Source organism: Hippoglossus stenolepis, chromosome 1 (genome assembly GCF_022539355.2).
Source record: "Hippoglossus stenolepis isolate QCI-W04-F060 chromosome 1, HSTE1.2, whole genome shotgun sequence".
NCBI lineage: Eukaryota > Metazoa > Chordata > Actinopteri > Pleuronectiformes > Pleuronectidae > Hippoglossus > Hippoglossus stenolepis.
Window position 1 is genome coordinate 16,270,172 of NC_061483.1, and position 18,264 is coordinate 16,288,435.

At 40.1% G+C, this 18,264-nt stretch overlaps 4 protein-coding genes across 6 annotated transcripts in view; 2 read left to right on the forward strand and 2 right to left on the reverse strand.

Annotated features, from left to right (window-relative positions):
* Positions 1 to 446: 446 nt before the first annotated feature.
* On the reverse strand, positions 447 to 2,861 carry LOC118109935. Of its 2 annotated transcripts, none has more exons than XM_035157416.1 (5): positions 2,720 to 2,861; positions 1,888 to 1,967; positions 1,114 to 1,278; positions 870 to 1,001; positions 447 to 765 (listed from the first exon to the last, which is right to left on the reverse strand). In XM_035157416.1, exons 2-5 carry the CDS (start codon positions 1,961 to 1,963, stop codon positions 629 to 631), a joined length of 510 nt encoding a protein of 169 aa, XP_035013307.1. In that variant the 5' UTR covers positions 1,964 to 1,967; positions 2,720 to 2,861; the 3' UTR covers positions 447 to 628. The 2 variants fall into 2 exon arrangements, with proteins under 2 accessions (XP_035013307.1, XP_035013317.1); XM_035157426.1 differs by having other exon boundaries at positions 1,888 to 1,964; positions 2,720 to 2,800.
* Positions 2,862 to 3,010: 149 nt separating this feature from the next.
* emc8 (ER membrane protein complex subunit 8) lies at positions 3,011 to 6,923 on the forward strand. The gene is made up of 5 exons (XM_035157402.2): positions 3,011 to 3,571; positions 4,449 to 4,525; positions 4,649 to 4,718; positions 5,424 to 5,518; positions 5,700 to 6,923. Exons 1-5 carry the CDS (start codon positions 3,359 to 3,361, stop codon positions 5,857 to 5,859), a joined length of 615 nt encoding a protein of 204 aa, XP_035013293.1. The 5' UTR covers positions 3,011 to 3,358; the 3' UTR covers positions 5,860 to 6,923.
* A 1,435-nt stretch (positions 6,924 to 8,358) lies between these two features.
* gins2 (GINS complex subunit 2) lies at positions 8,359 to 11,372 on the forward strand. Its single transcript, XM_035164528.2, has 5 exons — positions 8,359 to 8,555; positions 8,860 to 8,974; positions 9,896 to 9,995; positions 10,081 to 10,207; positions 10,929 to 11,372. The coding sequence occupies exons 1-5, from the start codon at positions 8,466 to 8,468 to the stop codon at positions 11,055 to 11,057; spliced, it is 561 nt and encodes a 186-aa protein (XP_035020419.1). The 5' UTR covers positions 8,359 to 8,465; the 3' UTR covers positions 11,058 to 11,372.
* A 501-nt stretch (positions 11,373 to 11,873) lies between these two features.
* gse1b (Gse1 coiled-coil protein b) overlaps positions 11,874 to 18,264 on the reverse strand; it is a 170,740-nt gene continuing 164,349 nt past the window's right edge. Inside the window, exons 13-17 of one of the 2 annotated variants that reach the window (XM_035164496.2) lie at positions 17,784 to 17,897; positions 17,231 to 17,605; positions 16,393 to 16,740; positions 14,996 to 15,099; positions 11,874 to 14,522 (exon numbers count right to left, since the gene is read on the reverse strand). In XM_035164496.2, the coding sequence (XP_035020387.2) occupies positions 14,382 to 14,522; positions 14,996 to 15,099; positions 16,393 to 16,740; positions 17,231 to 17,605; positions 17,784 to 17,897 (1,082 nt within the window). In that variant the 3' untranslated portion in view covers positions 11,874 to 14,381. The remainder of the gene's footprint in view (positions 14,523 to 14,995; positions 15,100 to 16,392; positions 16,741 to 17,230; positions 17,606 to 17,783; positions 17,898 to 18,264) is intronic. The other variant, XM_035164515.2, reaches the window with a different exon arrangement.

Below are 18,264 nucleotides of genomic sequence, written 5' to 3' on the forward strand. Positions count from 1 at the left end.
AGCCCATTGTTATTGTTCTTAGTTTGTGTAGTATGTGGTTAATTTGAACAATTTAAATGACTAAACCTATGGAGACAAACATAAGGGACTAGCTGCTAGCCTGAGATACAAGTTTTGCAAATGCCACAAAAGCCTCAGTGGTTAACTGGTTCATAAGATGGTGATTGAGTAGGTGGCAACTTTATAACCATCTTTTAAAAAGATGCACAGCTGCTAGTTCTGCTGTGGATACTTTTTTGGGGCGCTAAAGGTACCAAACACTATACTATTATTCTGTCATATAGTCCATTCAAAAATACAGTATTTTTCAAATAACAAGCATTAAGTAATATTGTGTTGTCTCTTCTATTAGAGCAAATGACCTCAATCTACTGCCCCAAATTACTGATAAAAAACTAATTTAATGTAAAAACATTAATGCAGAAGTCAAACTCCTCACAACAGTATGTTTTATAATTTTACCTTTATTCTCATTTCTATAATACACACCGACCTTAAGAGGAAGAGGTCTTCCAAATGCACAATCTGAGGTATGTGGACAATTGATAAATACAGAAATATAAGTATTATTTTGAATTGAGTTGGTCTGCCTTTGTCTTCAAGTATGTGTTATTATCCTCTTGGTCCTTCACTTCTTCCACTCCTTGTTTTCGTAGTCCCACTTGGCAGAGAATCCCTCTATCGGGTTGATTCTCATGTCGAGCATCCTCTGCAGCTCCTTCTCTTTGTACTCAGGTGCGAATGTGTGTGGGACTGGTCCATACACTGCAGACAGAAAATAACACATGTCAAGCAATAAGCCTAGTTAATAGAATAACACAGATTCAGAACACATTCCTCTGTTTTTCAGCCATATTTCTCATACTTACCATATTTTCTCTGCCAGAGCACAACGAACCCAGTGAAGCCGGTTAGGAACAACAGCCCTGCGACCACAGACTTCCACTCTGCTGATCCCTGATTCATCTCTGCAAAGCTCTGGTTGAAGCTGATGCGGTACACTAACAAGTAGAAACACACAAAGCCAGGTGGTACAAAAATTGATAAAGTGACAGAAACAGAGAGATAAAAATCAGTTCCACTAAATAGTGTGAATATTAGAGCAAGTCCTACATGCAATCTTCTCCTCATTGGAGAGTGTAGCCCAGGAGCCCATCTCCTTCTCCTTCAGGGACTGCTGCTCTTCAGTCAGGCTCTGCACAAAGCGGATTTCCGGGAGGGGGTTATCTGGCCTGTCAAAGTAGGCAGGCATAGCGTAGTCCTCCATCTTAGCAACACCTGCAGAACACAAAAGCAACTTATTAAGTTCACTTTTGCTGGGACATAATGAAATTTGCAGGTGTGATGATTGGGCACCTGTGCCTGACCTAGTATCCAATTTTCACACAAATGATATCATTCAATATTTCCAACATATTAAAAGAAAGATTACAGTATTACTAAATATGTGTCTGGCACTCTCTAATTAATTCACTGTAAAATAATCAGTAACTATCCAGAGTAAAGAGGAGGTACCACTTCCATTCAAAGTACTTGTGCAAAATATGACCACTCTTTGACCTAATTTGAGAGGCAAATCTACACAGCTATGGTGAGATACTGGGTGAAAGAGGGAAATGAGGTGGTTTCTATAGCACCAGTCAGACTCGCATTGAAGAATGGACAAAAAAACATTAGATTCTTCCTTTTGAGATTAAAAAACTATCTGTGCTTTTGAAAGGTCACCAGCTTCCAGAAAATATCATACCTACATCTGTGACACTACAGTCATCATTAATGTCCACATTTCTAAAGTACAAACAGTGACTATGAGACGCAAGCAGGATCTGTTGTTATATCACCCACCAGAAATGGAAAAGGACCAATGTCCTCTCGAGTGGTACTCACCATGTCCTCCTCGTAGGCAGACAGATGTGGAGAGGGCACGTCTGCCGACGAGACTCAGCGCTCTGGTGGCCAGCATTCTGCTGAAAAGGTCACAGGACAGACATTTAGAAACTCATTAAAGATATTATCAGCTAGTTTACACATAATCCCTACAAATATTATTGATCTCACAGCCGAACTTTTCTAACATCGTGAATAAAAAATGATCCCGTTTCATCAGGGGACGTGAAAACATAAGGATTTTAGGAACATCTTTCTACAGTGGTAAATAAATAACTGCTGTTTATAAATTAGTACGTTCTAACATTTATCAGTCTAAAACCACTATATCAAATTAAATGAGTTCACATCATACACATGAGAAACATCGTATTATCTGTAAACATGTCAGTCAAGTTGTTGCTGTTGAGACAGCGCATCCACCGAGATGTTAGCTAACGTTAGCGTTAGCCGCACACACAAGGTCACAGCACCAGAGAAAAAAATAGCACAGAAACAACGGTTTCTCCGGGACATTCGAGTAAAATTCAACCTTAGACAACCGAGCAAGACCACATCCATACGCCATTATAATATTATCTGTCTGCGCTGTGCACCTGCCTTCAGGAATATGATGCTACAAGCTAACGACTGCTAACCGGTAACTTAGCTCGTCCTAGTTCCGCTCCCCGCTGACAAAGTCACCGGGACATTTCTGCTCAATTCGGTTAAAACTACCGCTTCCTCTTACATTTAACGTGTGTGTAACGTCCCTGTGTGTGTGGGTGTCGGTGTGCGGTGCGTTTCTAGCGGCTCAGTAAGATGCTGCTGTTGTTAAATAAAAACGACCTACTCTCTCTTCCTCGCTCCGTCCGCTGATGCTCGAAAAGGAAGTGTGATTGTGACCGGCAGCGGAAATACGCAACTTACGAGGTCAAACTAGGCCAGACGCTTGAATTGTCTCCCCCCCACCCGAGATGGACGAGGACCCGGCTCTACCTTGCCCCTGATTGGTTTAAATTTAGACAAACCCCGCGGTGATCGGTTACAGTAAGAGGATGCTGTGACAGTACGCCAATCAGAGGCAGTGTGGGGGCGGATCTTCGCTCATCTCGGGTGGGAAAAAACAGTTACGGCGAGAGGGAAGTTCACCTCGTTTTACGTCTCTCCACTCTGGTCTACGGCACCACCGGGGCTGCAGAGCAGAAGATAGATTAGCTTCTCTCCTCCTGTTACATCCCGGGACTCCTTCATTTAGAAAGAAGAGTATAAGCAGACAGGTGTGGTTGTAACGCGTTCGTGTTCACGCTACAAGGATCAGCTTCCACCACGTGTTGCGGCAGGAAGCGGTGTCTTCTCCGGGCATGTTAAGCAACGGTAGCTAACAGCAGCACTCCCTCCTCTGCGTGTAGCCTCGTCTCAGCTGCTTCTCCGGCAGGATCCGTCCTTTGTGTTTCTCTTAATCAGCCATTCTGCACATTGTCTTACGAACATGCCCATTCAGCTGACAAGCCAGGCGTACTGCAAAATGCTGCTGCATGCGGCCAAGTACCCGTGCTGCGCTGTGAACGGGCTGCTGGTGGCAGAGAAGAGCAAGGAGAGGAAGAAGGACAGCCATGGGGAGACGGTCCTGTGTGTGGACTGTGTGCCGCTGTTCCACGGAACCCTGGCTCTGGCTCCGATGCTGGAAGTAGCTCTAACACTGGTAAGTGTCCGTCAAGTTAAATATACACACAGCTGCAAGTGAACTGGATAGACCGGTCTTAAATGAATGAAGTCTTGCAACACTACAAACTGTCATGCAAGACGAGACACTTTTATTTTGTATTCAACTTTTTGGGTTGTACATGAATAAATGTCAAAATCACCTGCTGATACAAGAAATAAAGAATCAGCACTAGAAGGATGATAAAGTTGAGTCAACAGCTCCCTAAAGTAGATTTGACAAAATGTAGAGATTATAACTGTTCTTAAAGGTTCAGTGTGTAGAATTTAGTGACATCTAGTGGTGCAGTTGCATGTTGCAGCTGAATACCCCTCACCTCACCCCCCTCCAAACATGAAAGAGAACCTGTGGTAGCCTTGAGTTTTCATTAAAAACTCAAAAGGGTAAAAAACATGGTGGCCTCCGTAGAGAGGACCCCCTCCCGATGTAAATACAAAGTATTTAAATATAAAGGACCCATTCTAGGTTTAAGAAAACTACATTTCATTAAATTTAGGTGAAACACACTGAGTGAAAACAACACTAGTATTATTTTATATTCAATTTCTGCCAATAGATTACCTAAATCTTACACACTATAACTTTAATCCAGAGCAGTTTTAGATTAGTCATTTCAGCTACATGTACCTAATCACCCAGAATAATTTTTAAAAAAGTTTTTACTTTTCAAATTAAAGTTATTACTTGTGTTATAACTGGTTGACTTTTATTTGAACAAACTTGATTCATTGAAGGGTTTTTTTAAGTTGGTAAACAAATGTTTTTATTTCAGTGCAACTGCAAATTGAGTGTAGGTGTCTGATCATGTTTGTCTTTACTGTCCTTCATGTTGGCTCCACATCTCCTCCTCTTTCAGATCGATACTTGGTGTAAAGAAAACAAATATGTCATTGCTGGATATTATCAAGCAAACGAACGCACAAAGGATTCAAGGTACAGAAAAACAGATCTAAACTTACACCGAGCTGATTCAGGAAAACAACCAGTTAAAAACTTTGCCACAAACTCCCCTGAAATGTGATGGACTAATAAATGTGTCGATCCTCTCTCTTTCAGACCTAACCAAGTAGCAGAGAAAGTAGCTGCCAGGATTTGTGAGAACTTCCATGATGCAGCGATTGTCATGGTAATAGCAAATATCAACTGGTGTTTATTGACTAAAATGGTGGTTTTACATGTTTTTGTCCATTTACCTCAAGTAATGTCTGTTTCTGTCTCCCAGGCAGCCACTGCTTTTTTATCTCTTTCGTACCTATAAATATCTAGAGAGTTTGAAAACCTGAAAAAGTTATTTGTCACAACAAGCACGTGGCTCAGCAATCAGAGATGAAATGTCTAGCTGCAGTGCATCATTGAATGGACATTGTGTACAAATATTCTGAGAGGGAAAACATGAGTCTGCTGTGCTCTTGCACTGAACAGACTGCTCTTAAACAGCTTCCTCACAAGTTTGGTGTTTTGGTGATTCTCACTAGTGCCTCCATGCAGCAAGACTTTTTTTTAAACTGGCTGTTTTTTTTACTTTATCACCATCTAATAATGACATTACGAAAAGCATCATGCACAGTGTAATGGGTTGGATGCAAAAAGCAAGTTTTTGAGGTTTCTACAAAATTATGACAATGTACAGACAAAATTCATTCATTGGCTGCCTGTAAGGTGCTAGAATGTGTTACTATAAATGGCCATGTACACAGTAAATGACTTGTAAATGAGTTCCCTAAAACAAGCAAAACACTTGCCTGGTCTTATAAGGTGGTACATAACAGTTATTTAACCAACATATAGTTGCCTCAAAACCCCTTCTTTCTGTTTTTTTTTTTTTTTTCAGGTGGACAGCAGTAGATTAACAATTAGCTGTTTCGAGCCCATTGTGCTCATCTACGATCATCATGAAAACAAGTGGAAAAGCAGAGAAGTGACATCGTAAGTGTCTGTGTCTGGGAACTTTTTCACTGCCGGCTTGTATGCTCTTTGTGCTTCTGACTTCAAAGTTTCCTGTGTTCTTTCATTCATTCTTTGTATTTAGTAAAAACTTTGTATGTTACCTTGTGTAGGAATCTTTTTCGGTGTCAATTTCCAAACAGATTTTTCATCTTTCTTCCAGTGAAACTTTTGAGGACTGGAGCGAAGCACAGAAGATCACATCTGCACTGTTAGAGGGCAGGTCCTACGAAACTCTGATTGACTTTGATAATCATTTGGATGATCTCAGGAACGACTGGACCAACCCTGTGATCAACAAGTCCGTCCTGGATCTCTGCTAAGACCCTCAGTCAACAGCAACCTGGACACACACACACACAAATATTGCTGCCATTTCAGCGTGCATGATGCTACTTGCTGTGTAGCACAGATGTACATAAATGCTGAACATGTCGTCTTTGTTCCATCAGAAGGTTCCAGCTCTGATGGGAACATGTGGAGTCCTGACCAGTCTGGCCAAAATCTCTTAAGGGCAAGCACCATATGTGCACTGTTTGCATATGTCCGCCTTTACAAGGTGCTGCTGAGGTGGGGGAAGGAGATTCTGTTTTTGAATGGAACTTAATGCATTTTGTTGTGTTTATTAATAGTTATGCGCATAGAGTTAAATTCTAGATTATTTGATCTATTTATCCTCTCAAATTTTACGGACAGTAACCGTAGAGATTAAGTCCTAAATTATCGAAGAAATAGATGATTTAACTACTGAGATATGAGATTAATGACAATGTTCTTTATTCAATTTTCATTTTTTTTTATAAACCTTAAACTAAATCCCCATGTCAAAGTGTAGTCTGAGGATGTCTGTGTGAAATTTGATCACAAAAAAAATATAAACTAATGAAAAAACATAGATTACATAGAAACAAAGAGCCAGGAATCGTTTAAGGTTTTGTATTATTGGACTTGAAGTAACATGGCAGCTGGAGTCACTCTGGATGCACCAGCACTAACAGAAGGTTGTTGATTTAAGATATTTGAGTTTTAAATCATTAATGCAAACATTTCTATAATGCATGTCTCAGAACATCAGTCTCAGTGAAATATTATCAAATTGATTGATTGTTGCTTTGAAGATTAGCTCACAGCTCCACTGAATCAGATCTCAGGGATGTGTGCATTTTTGTTGTTGGCTGTCTTAAGAATTAGATATAGTAATATAATTTATACTTAATTGACCACTTTAAATTCATCTATTAAAGAAGTACATTACTATTTGAATGAACTAGAAAGAGATAATTACTTATTAAATTACTGTTGAAATCACATTTTTACAGGGACTTTATAAACTGAATGTATAATGAAACTTTTTTTGTGGAAATTATAAAAGTCTTTGTTGAGTTTATGTCATTAAGTAAATCATTTTGTTTGATGTATTTGACCACTGCCTTGACACTAATGTTGATACAAGTTTGAAAACATGTTTGGTTTATTTTTTTATAGCATAAAATAGCTTGACCAGGATTAAGTTAAGGCTTTTGCTGCTGTGTCAACTGATACATGAATGATGTGATACATGTACGTTGTAATCAGAGAATACAGCTGGCCTGATATTCCAATGAAAAAACTGACTGCTCAACACAACTTAAACTGTAGTCTCATGCACAGAGGATACAAATGTACAATTGTAATCTTGTAAATTTAAAACTCATTGATCACCAACTAATGAGGTTAATTACAAAAAGACAGTTAGCGACTCTATATATATTTCAAAACAACACTAAAACTTGGTACATGGACTAAATTTCAGTAGGAAACATTACTTTTTAAAAAGACTTTGTATACAGCAATGGTCCATAACATACAATTACTTTATTAAATGCGATGATACAAATTAAACCACAGAAGAATATATTAAGTATTAAAAACTGCCTTCACATTGACCATCTACAACATGAATCCTACTTACACAATAGTGTATATAAATACAGATACTTCTAAATTTGTAATATTAGTTTTCTATTTTCCATCAACAGTACTTAAAGGTTAACTGTGTGGGATTTAAGTAAAAGGGATCTATTGGCAGAAACTGAATATAAAATAATCCTAGTGATCATTTCGTTTGTGTGCAATTATCAAAATTGTACAAATGTTTGTTTTCTTTGCCCTAGAATGGGCCCTTTATATTTAAATACTTTATATTTACATCGGGAGCGCGTCCTCTCTGCGGAGGCAGCCATGTTTTTTACAGTAGCCCAGACTGGACAAACTAAACATCTTTTGAGTTTTTATGACAACTGAAGGCTACCACAGGTTGTCATGTTTGGAAGGGGAGGGTGATGTGGGGGGTGTTCAGCTGCAACATTTAACTTTATATTCTGAGAGCCCGAATGATTGTTTTTATGGTGTAAATGTGGTATGACACCCACAGTGAAGGATGAATTCTCCCATCAGTCTCACACACTCTTCTACATAACAGTGCAAACTATATGGAAAATATATATCCACGTGTGAATAACTAATACTGTCTAAAAACCCTCACTTATTGTTTTATAGAATCAACGTTGCAATGCTCTTCATTACTTGGTCAATATGTGCCACCTAGCGGTTTTTACATGCAACTGTTTTACTATCACATGACCCACCTTGACTTTCCGGGCCAGACCATTTAAGGAGCGGGCAGTGTTGTCAAGGGCAACCGGTTCCTTAACAAACAGCCTTTAAACTGTAATTAATGTAGAAAATAGATTCCCAGTGTAGACGGGATTACAAACACAAAGTGAGACACTGAAATAAATTGTAAAAGCGCGTTGAACGCCGCTCACTTTTTGACGACATCTCACTTCCGGTTGTTGACGACGCCGTGCTTCCGGGTGTCTCGCAGCGCGGGAACGTTTCTCAGTGTTGTGGTGAAGTTTGTGTGAAACAGTAAAAACACACGGACGTGATGGATCCCGCAGAGGTGGAGTTCCTCTCGGAGAAAGAGACGGTGAAGATCATTCCAAACTTCAGTCTGGACAAGATCTATCTGATCGGGGTAAGGACATGCGTTGTGTTTGTTAGCACGTTATTTGACACGGTTCAACAAAGCGTAAACCAAACCGAACCATCTGTTAATGGCTTGTTTTTATATGTACCTTGCAGCACAGTGTTGTAATCATACATGAAGCTACAACCCCACAGGTCCACTATACACAGCTTGTGTGTTGGTGAAGATGGAGTCAGGAGCTTGTGTGTGTGTGTGTGTGTGTGTGTGTGTGTGTGTGTGTGTGTGTGTGTGTGTGAGTGAGTGAGTGAACTGGAACCTTTCTGCTCAGTAACGTGTGTCCCTGTGTCTTCAGGGGGACCTGGGCCCCTTCAACCCCGGGCTGCCAGTGGATGTCCCTGTGTGGTTGGCTCTCAACCTCAAACAGAGACAGAAGTGCAGAATCGTTCCTCCTGAGTGGATGGATGTTGGTAAGAGTTGAAAATACACAAGTAATAATCTACATGTGCATACACAGTGAATGCAGGTGTTTGACGTGGCTTCCAAAGCAAAGGGTTCCAGCTAATTACATTAAGAATCAGTTACCCTGTTAATATACTTATACTATTATAAAACTTACTACTATGATGTTCCAGTCAGTGTTTGTTTTAGTTAATTTTTTTACCACACAAAATAAGTTTTTATTATCACTTGTGTTTTTGCAGAGATTTAAGAGGATACATATTTTCCTGCCTCTCCACAACTTTTAGACACTTCCACATAAACATCATCTGTCCAGAAGTAAATCCCTAAATACATAAAAAATGCATTGACTGGGACTATATTTTCTCTGTTTGCACTAGACATGGGATGATTTGTAATAAAAATAGGATTAGGGATTATTTTTCAGAATCACTCATAGGCAGTTCAGTAAGATTATTTCCCTAAAGTCAATGTTAATATTGATATTATGTAAATTGTTGGATTACTGAGTGTGGAGCTGGTAGTTTTATAGATTTAGAGGATAGGGCTGGTGTTATGCTATATATTTCTTATTTCCTATATATCCCAAACAGGAAATAGTGCATCCTTTATTTTTTTTAGCCTTTGGGAAACGATAGGACACTATAGCACAGAGGCATATGTTATACCAGGCTTTTGTTAGGATGATGCTTTCATTGGTGACTGATTTCATTGGATTGTTGATAGAAAAATATCATTGTCCTTCAATGATTTCTGACCTTTCCTTCGTTACCTGTCCTTTGCAATTCAAATCCATCAATACAGAGAGGGAAGATTAAAAACACTTGAGGAAAACACTTTTTTATACATATTTGCTTCATGTGGTGAGTTGGTTCATGGTTTTTCTGTTTGGGACCTGCCTGCTGTTGATGCTCTGCTCCAATGTGCAGAGAAACTGGAGGAGATACGAGAACTTGAGAGGAAAGAGGAAACTTTCACTCCTGTTCCTAGTCCGTACTACATGGAGCTGACCAAACTGCTGCTGAACCAGTGAGTCGTAGAAACTTGAGTAACATCCATTATCATCCTTGTATTTGTCGCTCGAGCTCAGGTAATGGTTTGTATGTTTCTGCAGCGCGTCAGATAACATCCCTAAGGCAGATGAGATCCGCACGCTGGTCAAAGACATCTGGGACACGCGCATTGCCAAACTCCGCCTGTCCGCAGACAGCTTCATCAGTCAGCAGGAGGCTCATGCCAAGGTACCACTGACCACAAGAGGCATGCTCTGTACCTTTCACTTAAGTTACACAGTTCCAATAACATTATAACTTAGTACGATATTGTAGAACTGAAAAAAAACCTGTCAAATAACTGATTAGTTGACAACATAAATCTAATTGATTAATCATTCAAGCAAAAATATTTGCTGGTTTTCTTCCTCGGCTGTGGAAGACATTAACGTCTTAATGTTTTGGTTTGGGGATTTTGGTCTAAGAACCAAGCAATATGAAAATGTTGCTTTGGGAAAAGGCCTTTTTTCTGACATGTAAAAGACTAAACAATTAATTGCATGAATAATCAACCTGTGAATCACTGATATTAAAAAAAATTGTGCTTGGATATTTGTAACCGAGCTAGATACACACATGGAATCTGTTCAACAGTCATTTAATGGTCAAGATAGATCTAAGCACTTCTCAGGGCGTCTTCAAGTGACAAACAGCTCTGAACATTCATTAGGTTAAGTTGAACCTTGGAACGCTTTCATTCTTTCTTAATCTGAGCGATTGTCTAAAAATATTTGTGATTTTCCTCTTATTTTTATTATTTATTTCCTCTGATTCACTGTGATATTAACAGCAGGAGGACATGAGCTCAAACATTCATCACAGTCATTAGAGAATAAATGTAATATTTGACCTTTGCTTGTCAAAAAACTAACATTGTCTCCTGACTCTCTCTGCGTCCTTCCCTCTGTAGCTGGACAACCTGACTCTGATGGAGATCAACACCATTCGATCGTTTTTCCTCGACTCTCTTAACTTTATGTACAAGCTACGTTCCAATATGCAACCTGGTTCCAGTAAAGGACAGTTAAATGACTATTGATCCACTAGTTGAAATCTTGCTGAAGTTTGGGTATTGTTTGAATATTGTCCCCATGATGTGGGACAGCTGGGGACAAAGCCTTGGACCTGTGGATTTATTAAGAAGAAAGGAGAAGAGTTTTCCCCTGTTTTTTTTTTTTAAGGGGTTACACTTCTCAAGGGAAACGCATCCATCTGTAAATATTGACAAGCATATAAGCTTTATATGCGTCTGTTGTTTGCAATGTGCTTATTTAATTTAATGTCAGTAGTTAAAACAACCACCTTGCATTTGTTTCAAAATGTAACAAAATAAACGTTTTAATGTGTACGTGAAGTGGTGAACTGTATATGCTCTTCTTTATTCTCTTCTATTTTTTATTTTGTGCAAGTATAATTGTATGTTTGTGTGTGGATATGTTTCTCGTATATTTTGTTTAGTATACATGGCAATCATTTCTTTTTAAGAATACTAGTTCAAGTCCTAGTTGAGAAATTTGCCTCTTTACGTGATCCTGTGTAAATATCTAGAAGACAGTGCATCATCCTCAAACCAACTCCAGTTTGAGGTTAGTGCATAAGTGGAGGGTAAGTGAACGTCTTAAGTTGGACGGACAACCACATAAATATAGTTCTAACCCATGATCGATGTATTTCAATCTAAAACCAGGGGCTAGATAAGATCAGGGTTATGTTTAAGTTCAAAGTTAACCTATTTATGAAAATGTCCAGGAATCTTTGCTTTTTAATTTATGCAGCACGTGTGATTTGTTTTTCTCGCCCTCTGTGAAATTGTTAAATAACTCTACCAGCACCCACAAACAGACAAAGGTTGGTATTTAACATTTTTGAAATATTTTATTTTCTTTTTTGTCTGAAATCACAGCCATATATTCATAAATACCTAATTACTACATTCAACAAAGAATATATTACATTACAATGAATTCAAACAAGTACATTTTAAAAACAGGATTTCACAGCATCTAGACATCCTCCACTGAGTAAGGGGGCTATTGCATGGGCGTGCGTGGGTTGGAGACACAGGGGATGCTGGGTAAGCGGGGCTCGCTGTACAGCACCGTCCTCCCCAGCTGATTGGCTGCTTCCCTCAGTGTGCGTGCTCCTTCATTAACTGGTGGGCTGCGCTCTCGGCTCTTTTCTGCTCTGTAAAAATGACAGATTATACCGTATCCCTCTGTTCCTCTGAGGCCTCATTCATAAAAAAATGTGTTATGATAAAATTGATTCTTGGAGAAGCTTTTGGATAAAGGGATTCTGTACCCGTTGACATGCACATATCTGAAAGGAGACAAAGACAATATGAAATGTCCCTAATCTATAATTTTATGTGTAAAATGTCCATGAGGACTGCGACTCATTCACATGCTCCCAAATTCTTGAGGCACTTGTAAATCCTATATTTTAAGTATGGGGTAAGTCTTAAGTAGTAACTAATTGTGCTTTAGTCTTTTATAAGTTAGCTTTATGCACATTTTCAAATTCTTTTTTACTTTAAAAAGATGAAATCTCTTATCCCACCACCAAAAATTTATAATCTATACCCGGAGTAGATGAGCTCTTGGGTTTACGATCCCACATAGGACCATGAGGTGAGGGGACACGAGTTATCGGACAGGGTGTCAGTGTGAAACGAGCAGAGTCAGGAGGAGGGCAGACGGGTTGTAAACAGGTACAGAGACCAGGTAAATCAAACCTTTCTGTTTATATGTGTACTAGGAAAAACCCAGTTTGAATTGACTTTGTGATTTCCAGTTTATTTGTAACTTGTTGGCAACTTTGGGTAGCGAGGGTCCTAAAAAATGGGGGATATGCGGGAAGGAGGCGTGTGATGAAGTGGAAGATGGCCGTTCTGGTTTGAATGTTTGGCTACCTAATTTCAACTCCGTTTTAAATCAAAAATCCGAGATGCTACGATTTAATTTTTTTATTTTTATTTTGGCACTATATCCTGTCATGACGTTAAGGGCTTGATCTTAAAAGGCGGAACATTATGCAAACCCTCATGTTTCAGTCCAATGCTACATTACGTCGAAATGAAGGTCGGACATTAAGAGAAAGCATCAAGAACCAGTTTTCATCAGGCGGCTGCTTAAAGAGACTCTTCATGTCTTTAGAAACTAAACGAGTGAGTGAAAAGCTTAAGGTGTCACTGGATCTCGAGTTGTGTATGTGGAGATAATGTCAGCAGCAGTGAAGCCGACAGGAGGAGCTGTTGAAACGGTGATTAAAACAGAGACATGTTGCTGTGAAGGAGGTGGGAGGGGGGGAGGGGTGTAACAGGGCAGGAGCCAAGTCTCAGGACCTCTGACTGAGCTTCTCTGAGCTCGGGGGTCCGGCTGTGGCTGGGTCTGGGCTGCGTAGAGCCAGGAGAGAGTAACGAGAAGAGGAGGCGTGTATCCTGTTTGCTCTCACTCTGCTAAATGTCTCAGAATGAGCTGTTCTGGCCAGCAGCAGTACAAACACTAAAAGCAAGGCTTTTCTTTTTCCAACCCAAAAAAGCATAAACATATAAAAATGGCAGGCTTTCTTTTAAAAGAACAATGATTAAAGTAATAAAAACATACAAAATTCTTTTTAAGTCTTCATATTATATACAATACAAGGCTGAAGCACCTTTTAAAATTCTTAATTCTCAAATTTTCTATTTCGAAATAAAACATTTCCTTAATTCTTTCCAAAAAAATGTGCATTTTTCTAAGTTCTTCCCTAATGTTGAGCAGTTCTTTGTTGTAACACAGTACCACCAGGTAGTTCTTCAGCGTTTTATTCGTAAGTGCATTTCCAGTTCAAAAACTCATGTGGCCGCTGTGATGAAAATCCGTCCCGACTGGCCAGGAGCCTTCGTTTGGAGATTTTTGGAGTCTGTTGACGACACCCCTCCTTGGGCAGCTGCTCCCTCATTGGCAGGATTGTCTGTAGATGTGGCAGTGAGGGAGGCATGGACTGAACAATAGAGCCGCAGGGACCGAAGAGTGTGTGAGAAGCAGGTGCATGTGTGTGTTTGTGTTGAGCTTCAGGTACTCCTGCCCCGGAACTCACGCTGATCTCAGGGGGTTGGCTACATTGGCACACGGTTGGTGGCTTGTGGCGCAGGCCCTGGCTGGCCACAATCCAAAGACTGCCTGCCCTTCACTGAACGTTCCCGTCTCCTGTGCATTCATCAATCCATTCACTCTGTCCATTCATTCATTCATCTTATCTAGCCTGCCACGCTCTCCTCTGCAGAGCCACGCGGACCAGGCTATGAAAAATAAACTCTGGGTGTCAAGTCTGAAAAGGGAGGTGGCCGCGGCCCGGGAGCCATCAGGTCGGCGTGTCGGGGTCACCTGGGAGGGTAGCCTTTGTAATGGCCGCCTCTTGGCCAGTGTGTCTGTGGCAGCGTTAAACACTTCCTGAAGTGCTCCAGCTCTGTTTGTAACTTCTCCCGCTCCAATGCCAACTTCTGTCTCTGGGACATCAGCTCCTGCACAACCACAGAGGAAGAAAGGGAATAAGGGAAACATAAGATTTACAAAGAAACCAACAAGAATGAGGATGGGATTTCAGATATACAACAATGAAAAAAGTAATTGAATAATAAAGAATTGCATGTATGTATTTTTAAACAGTTAAAGCCTCTAGTTCTAGGATTATACATATGATAATATATATATATGATTTCATTCTACATTACAGAGCAGCACCTTCTATTAATGTGCAGAAATCGTCCTGCTATGCTGCAAATCAACATTCAATCAATGACTTGCCAGTGGTGTAGTTACTTCAGTTAGTAGCTTTGTAGTTGTTGAGCTATTTTGTTCACTCTGTGCATGTTGTGCATGCACATAGACAATCCAAAAAGCAAACATTAGAAGTCACAGACTCACACTAGCAGTGGGGGTGTGGGGGTGGTGGTTGTGGGTGGTGTGTGTGTGTGTGTGTGTGTGTGTGACTTACCCCCATGCTATGAGACAGCTGCTCAGCAGTCAGACTGAGGTTGTAGTTGTGAGCTTCTAGTCTTCGACACTGGCTCTGCAACACTTGCCGCTCCAGACTTTGCTCTAGAGGAAAAAGAAAAAACACAACAGGGGTTAGAGAACTATAAAGAAATGAAGACAGTAAAAAGGGTCTGCAGCAGACTGAATATATTGAACAGTGACAACAGTGACTATGTTACAGATCAAATCCATTTTTCTTAAAGATGGTCTCTGTCCTTGACTTATATACATATTGTGAAAAAATCCATTATTTTCCATGATTATACATCTCACATCAGTTACTAGTTTAAGTACATGGTTTTTTTTCCACCTCCACAAGTATCTCTGAAAATCCTGCCATTAAATCCTTAAATGCTCCTGTTGAATTGTAAAATACTGTGTTTACAAGTAGACTAATATTCAAGACTCACATTCAACACTTGATTAAATCATTCTTAGACACTTCTTGTAGAGGATTAAAGGAAGTCTGTCTTCATCCAACTGAAAAACTACTGTGCAGTAATGATCATGTCTGCTGCTGACTATGATGACATTCCTTATTATCATGCTGCCTCATCATCACTCAGCACTTCAACACTGTGTATCGTAGTGCACTCCCACAGTCGAGAAGAAACAGGATCTTGTGTTATTCTTTTTAAAATCTCCTCTCTCATTTAAATCTAGTATCAACAGTGCACAGTCCAATAACTACTTAAACATCCCTGAGTTGCAGGAATGAACATTGGAAAAACATGTTTCAGGAACTCCGCACCAGTAAAATGAGATGAACTACAAACTGCCCCTGAATCAGAAGTTTTACTATCTGATATTTTTTATTGACTCTCGTAACCGTTTTTCATAATTCCTTGGTTCTTGAGTTGAATAATTGAGGAAAAAGAAACAATCAAAAAGACCAAGACGACACAATTCTCTCATAGAAAATAAATCTTAATCTCAATGAGAATCTCTGATTAAATAAAGATTAAATAGAATTAAATATATTTGGACATAACTGAGCTGTGTGGAAAGGATAAATACCACCCTCTAGTGACAAGAGAATGCTACAACAACCTGAAAATCTTTAGTCTTCTTTGGTATTGTTTACCAGTGTTTAAGCTTTTTATAAATATTTTTTTTTATGAATTAAATGTTACAATGTTACAATTTTGTGTATTTAGTCTCCAGTTATATTTACTGTTGTGAAAGCAATGTAAACCATTAGAATGAATTGATCTCAGAAACATAAGTAACAAAGAGAAGCACTAATTCATGAAGTGCAAAGTGATGTGATCAGTTTTATGGAGAAAACAAGGCCTGAGGTTTTTACAGCAGCAGCAGAGTTAGTACAATCACTGCATATTCAGTGTGGCTGCTTACCTTCTACATATTCCTGATAAGCTTCAAATATAGATTCAATTCCCCGCCACTTGGAGGCAGGAGGCTCCTCTTCCTCCTCATCCTCCTCTTCCTCAGAGTCCTCTGGACCAGAGGGGCCTTCTCTCGCCCCCGGCGCCTCCCGCTGCAGCGGCACTGAGAAGTGCTGCCCATTGGGTTGAAGGTGAGAGTGCGAGAGCGGATGTGGAAATGGATGTGCATTGGAGTGAGCCTGTGAGTGTGGCGGTGGCGGCGGCGGCGGTCGGCCAGGGGCGCTCTGCAGCTCTGGAATGTTGTAGTGAACTGACGACTCCTGGAGGTGGGACGACTCCGACATCCCTGGGGCTCCACCTAGAGGACAAGATGGCAGAGAGGAATGGATTTATCCTTTTTTATATATTTAATACAGAAAACTACTATCAAGAGACAACAAAACAGACAATTTTTAAAATATATTGATTGTTTAAGCCATTTATCATGCAGAAGCCTTTTCTTTGTGGAGACATGTTTTTGTACATTTGATACAGAAAATTGTGAATCTATTAATTTATAAAGAGATTGATTAATGATCAAAATAATTGCAAGTTATAGCCTTAAGGACATATTTAAAACATAATCAACAATGAAAATAATTATTTGAAGCTCTAAATTTTGATTCAATCGACCCTAAAAGAAAATTCTCTTTATTTTAATCAGAAACAGAGAAATCAGAGAACAAATCTGCTGTTTATGAATTACGTGTTGTACTTTAAAACATAACAGTAGATACTGGCAGACCTGGAGGTTGCACCTCAGTATCATTCTGCTGCTCATTAGTCACCTTTGCAAACATATTTCTTACCTTTGTGTTTCTGCAGCGCCTTCTGAGTGGACTGAAGCACAGAATCATGGAATTGCTGAGCAAATTCTTCCGGGGTGAAGCTGTCCCAGGGTTTGGTGCGTCCGTTGATGCTGTGATGGCCCTCTTTCGCCTGGTGGGGGAGCGCGGGCCGCAAGCTGTTGAGCAGACTGGAGCTCCTCTTAGAGATCGGTGCTTCGCTGGGCCCCCGGGCCTTGTCTGGGTAGACAGCTGGAGAAGGGGGTTCCTTTGGTCTTAATGTGTCCCCGAGGGGTTTCGGGTGGCCACTGGGGGACGCTGGGCAATGCGAGGAGGGGCTGTGTGGTCTGACGTTGTTGTGGTCCTCTGATTCAGAGGGAGGCTGGGCACAGGCAGAATCTGCAATCATTTGAACACATGTTGAGTCAAGATGAGGTCAAGATCTACATTACCTACAAACGTTGCTATTAGAAACTGTTGTTCCTTAGATGCATCTCCTATACAACTGAATAAACCTCTAACCCAATAGACTACTTGAGCAAGTGTGCATGTTTATGTTCCTTAGTAAGTGTCTCACCTGTGATCTGAGCTGAGGGGCTCTTACACAGTGGATGAGTGGCATGTATGATGGTATCAAGGGGTACACTCTTTTCTTTAATGGACTGAAGCAGCTCCACCACATTTTCATTATCTGAGAGACAGAGATAAAGAACAATGTGTAAAACCTTTGTAGCATAAGTCCTGTCTGCATGTATCTAACAATTCCATAAGCAGTGATGCTTCCTAGTGGCATGTTTGTAAGTCTGTGCACTGCCCTCTGTAGGCAGCAAACAGTAAATCAAGAAGGTTTAGATGGTAACGAAACACACTGCTGCTGCTCCCAATTCCTCATCAGTGAAGTGTGTGTGTGTGTGTGTGTGTAGCTGCATGCTTGACACCACCTCAACCTTTTTAAGGCAATGTAAAGTATTGAATTACACATACATTGCTTAACACATGCTACACCCTCTATGCTTCTTTTTTTTTTCAAAGCTTGAGTCAACATGTTAATGACAACA

What these genes read in the sequence shown, in the direction of transcription:
- LOC118109935 (XM_035157416.1), bottom strand. Translation starts at nt 1,963, where the DNA reads ATGCTGGCCACCAGAGCGCTGAGTCTCGTCGGCAGACGTGCCCTCTCC. An exon ending in CAATGAGGAGAAGATTGCAT is followed by an intron (nt 1,002 to 1,113) that starts GTAGGACTTGCT and finishes TCTACTTGTTAG; the next exon opens with TGTACCGCATCAGCTTCAAC. An exon ending in GCTCTGGCAGAGAAAATATG is followed by an intron (nt 766 to 869) that starts GTAAGTATGAGA and finishes TTCTGTCTGCAG; the next exon opens with TGTATGGACCAGTCCCACAC.
- emc8 (XM_035157402.2), top strand. Translation starts at nt 3,359, where the DNA reads ATGCCCATTCAGCTGACAAGCCAGGCGTACTGCAAAATGCTGCTGCAT. An exon ending in GAACGCACAAAGGATTCAAG is followed by an intron (nt 4,526 to 4,648) that starts GTACAGAAAAAC and finishes TCTCTCTTTCAG; the next exon opens with ACCTAACCAAGTAGCAGAGA. An exon ending in AAAAGCAGAGAAGTGACATC is followed by an intron (nt 5,519 to 5,699) that starts GTAAGTGTCTGT and finishes TCTTTCTTCCAG; the next exon opens with TGAAACTTTTGAGGACTGGA.
- gins2 (XM_035164528.2), top strand. Translation starts at nt 8,466, where the DNA reads ATGGATCCCGCAGAGGTGGAGTTCCTCTCGGAGAAAGAGACGGTGAAG. An exon ending in TCCTGAGTGGATGGATGTTG is followed by an intron (nt 8,975 to 9,895) that starts GTAAGAGTTGAA and finishes TCCAATGTGCAG; the next exon opens with AGAAACTGGAGGAGATACGA. An exon ending in ACCAAACTGCTGCTGAACCA is followed by an intron (nt 9,996 to 10,080) that starts GTGAGTCGTAGA and finishes ATGTTTCTGCAG; the next exon opens with CGCGTCAGATAACATCCCTA.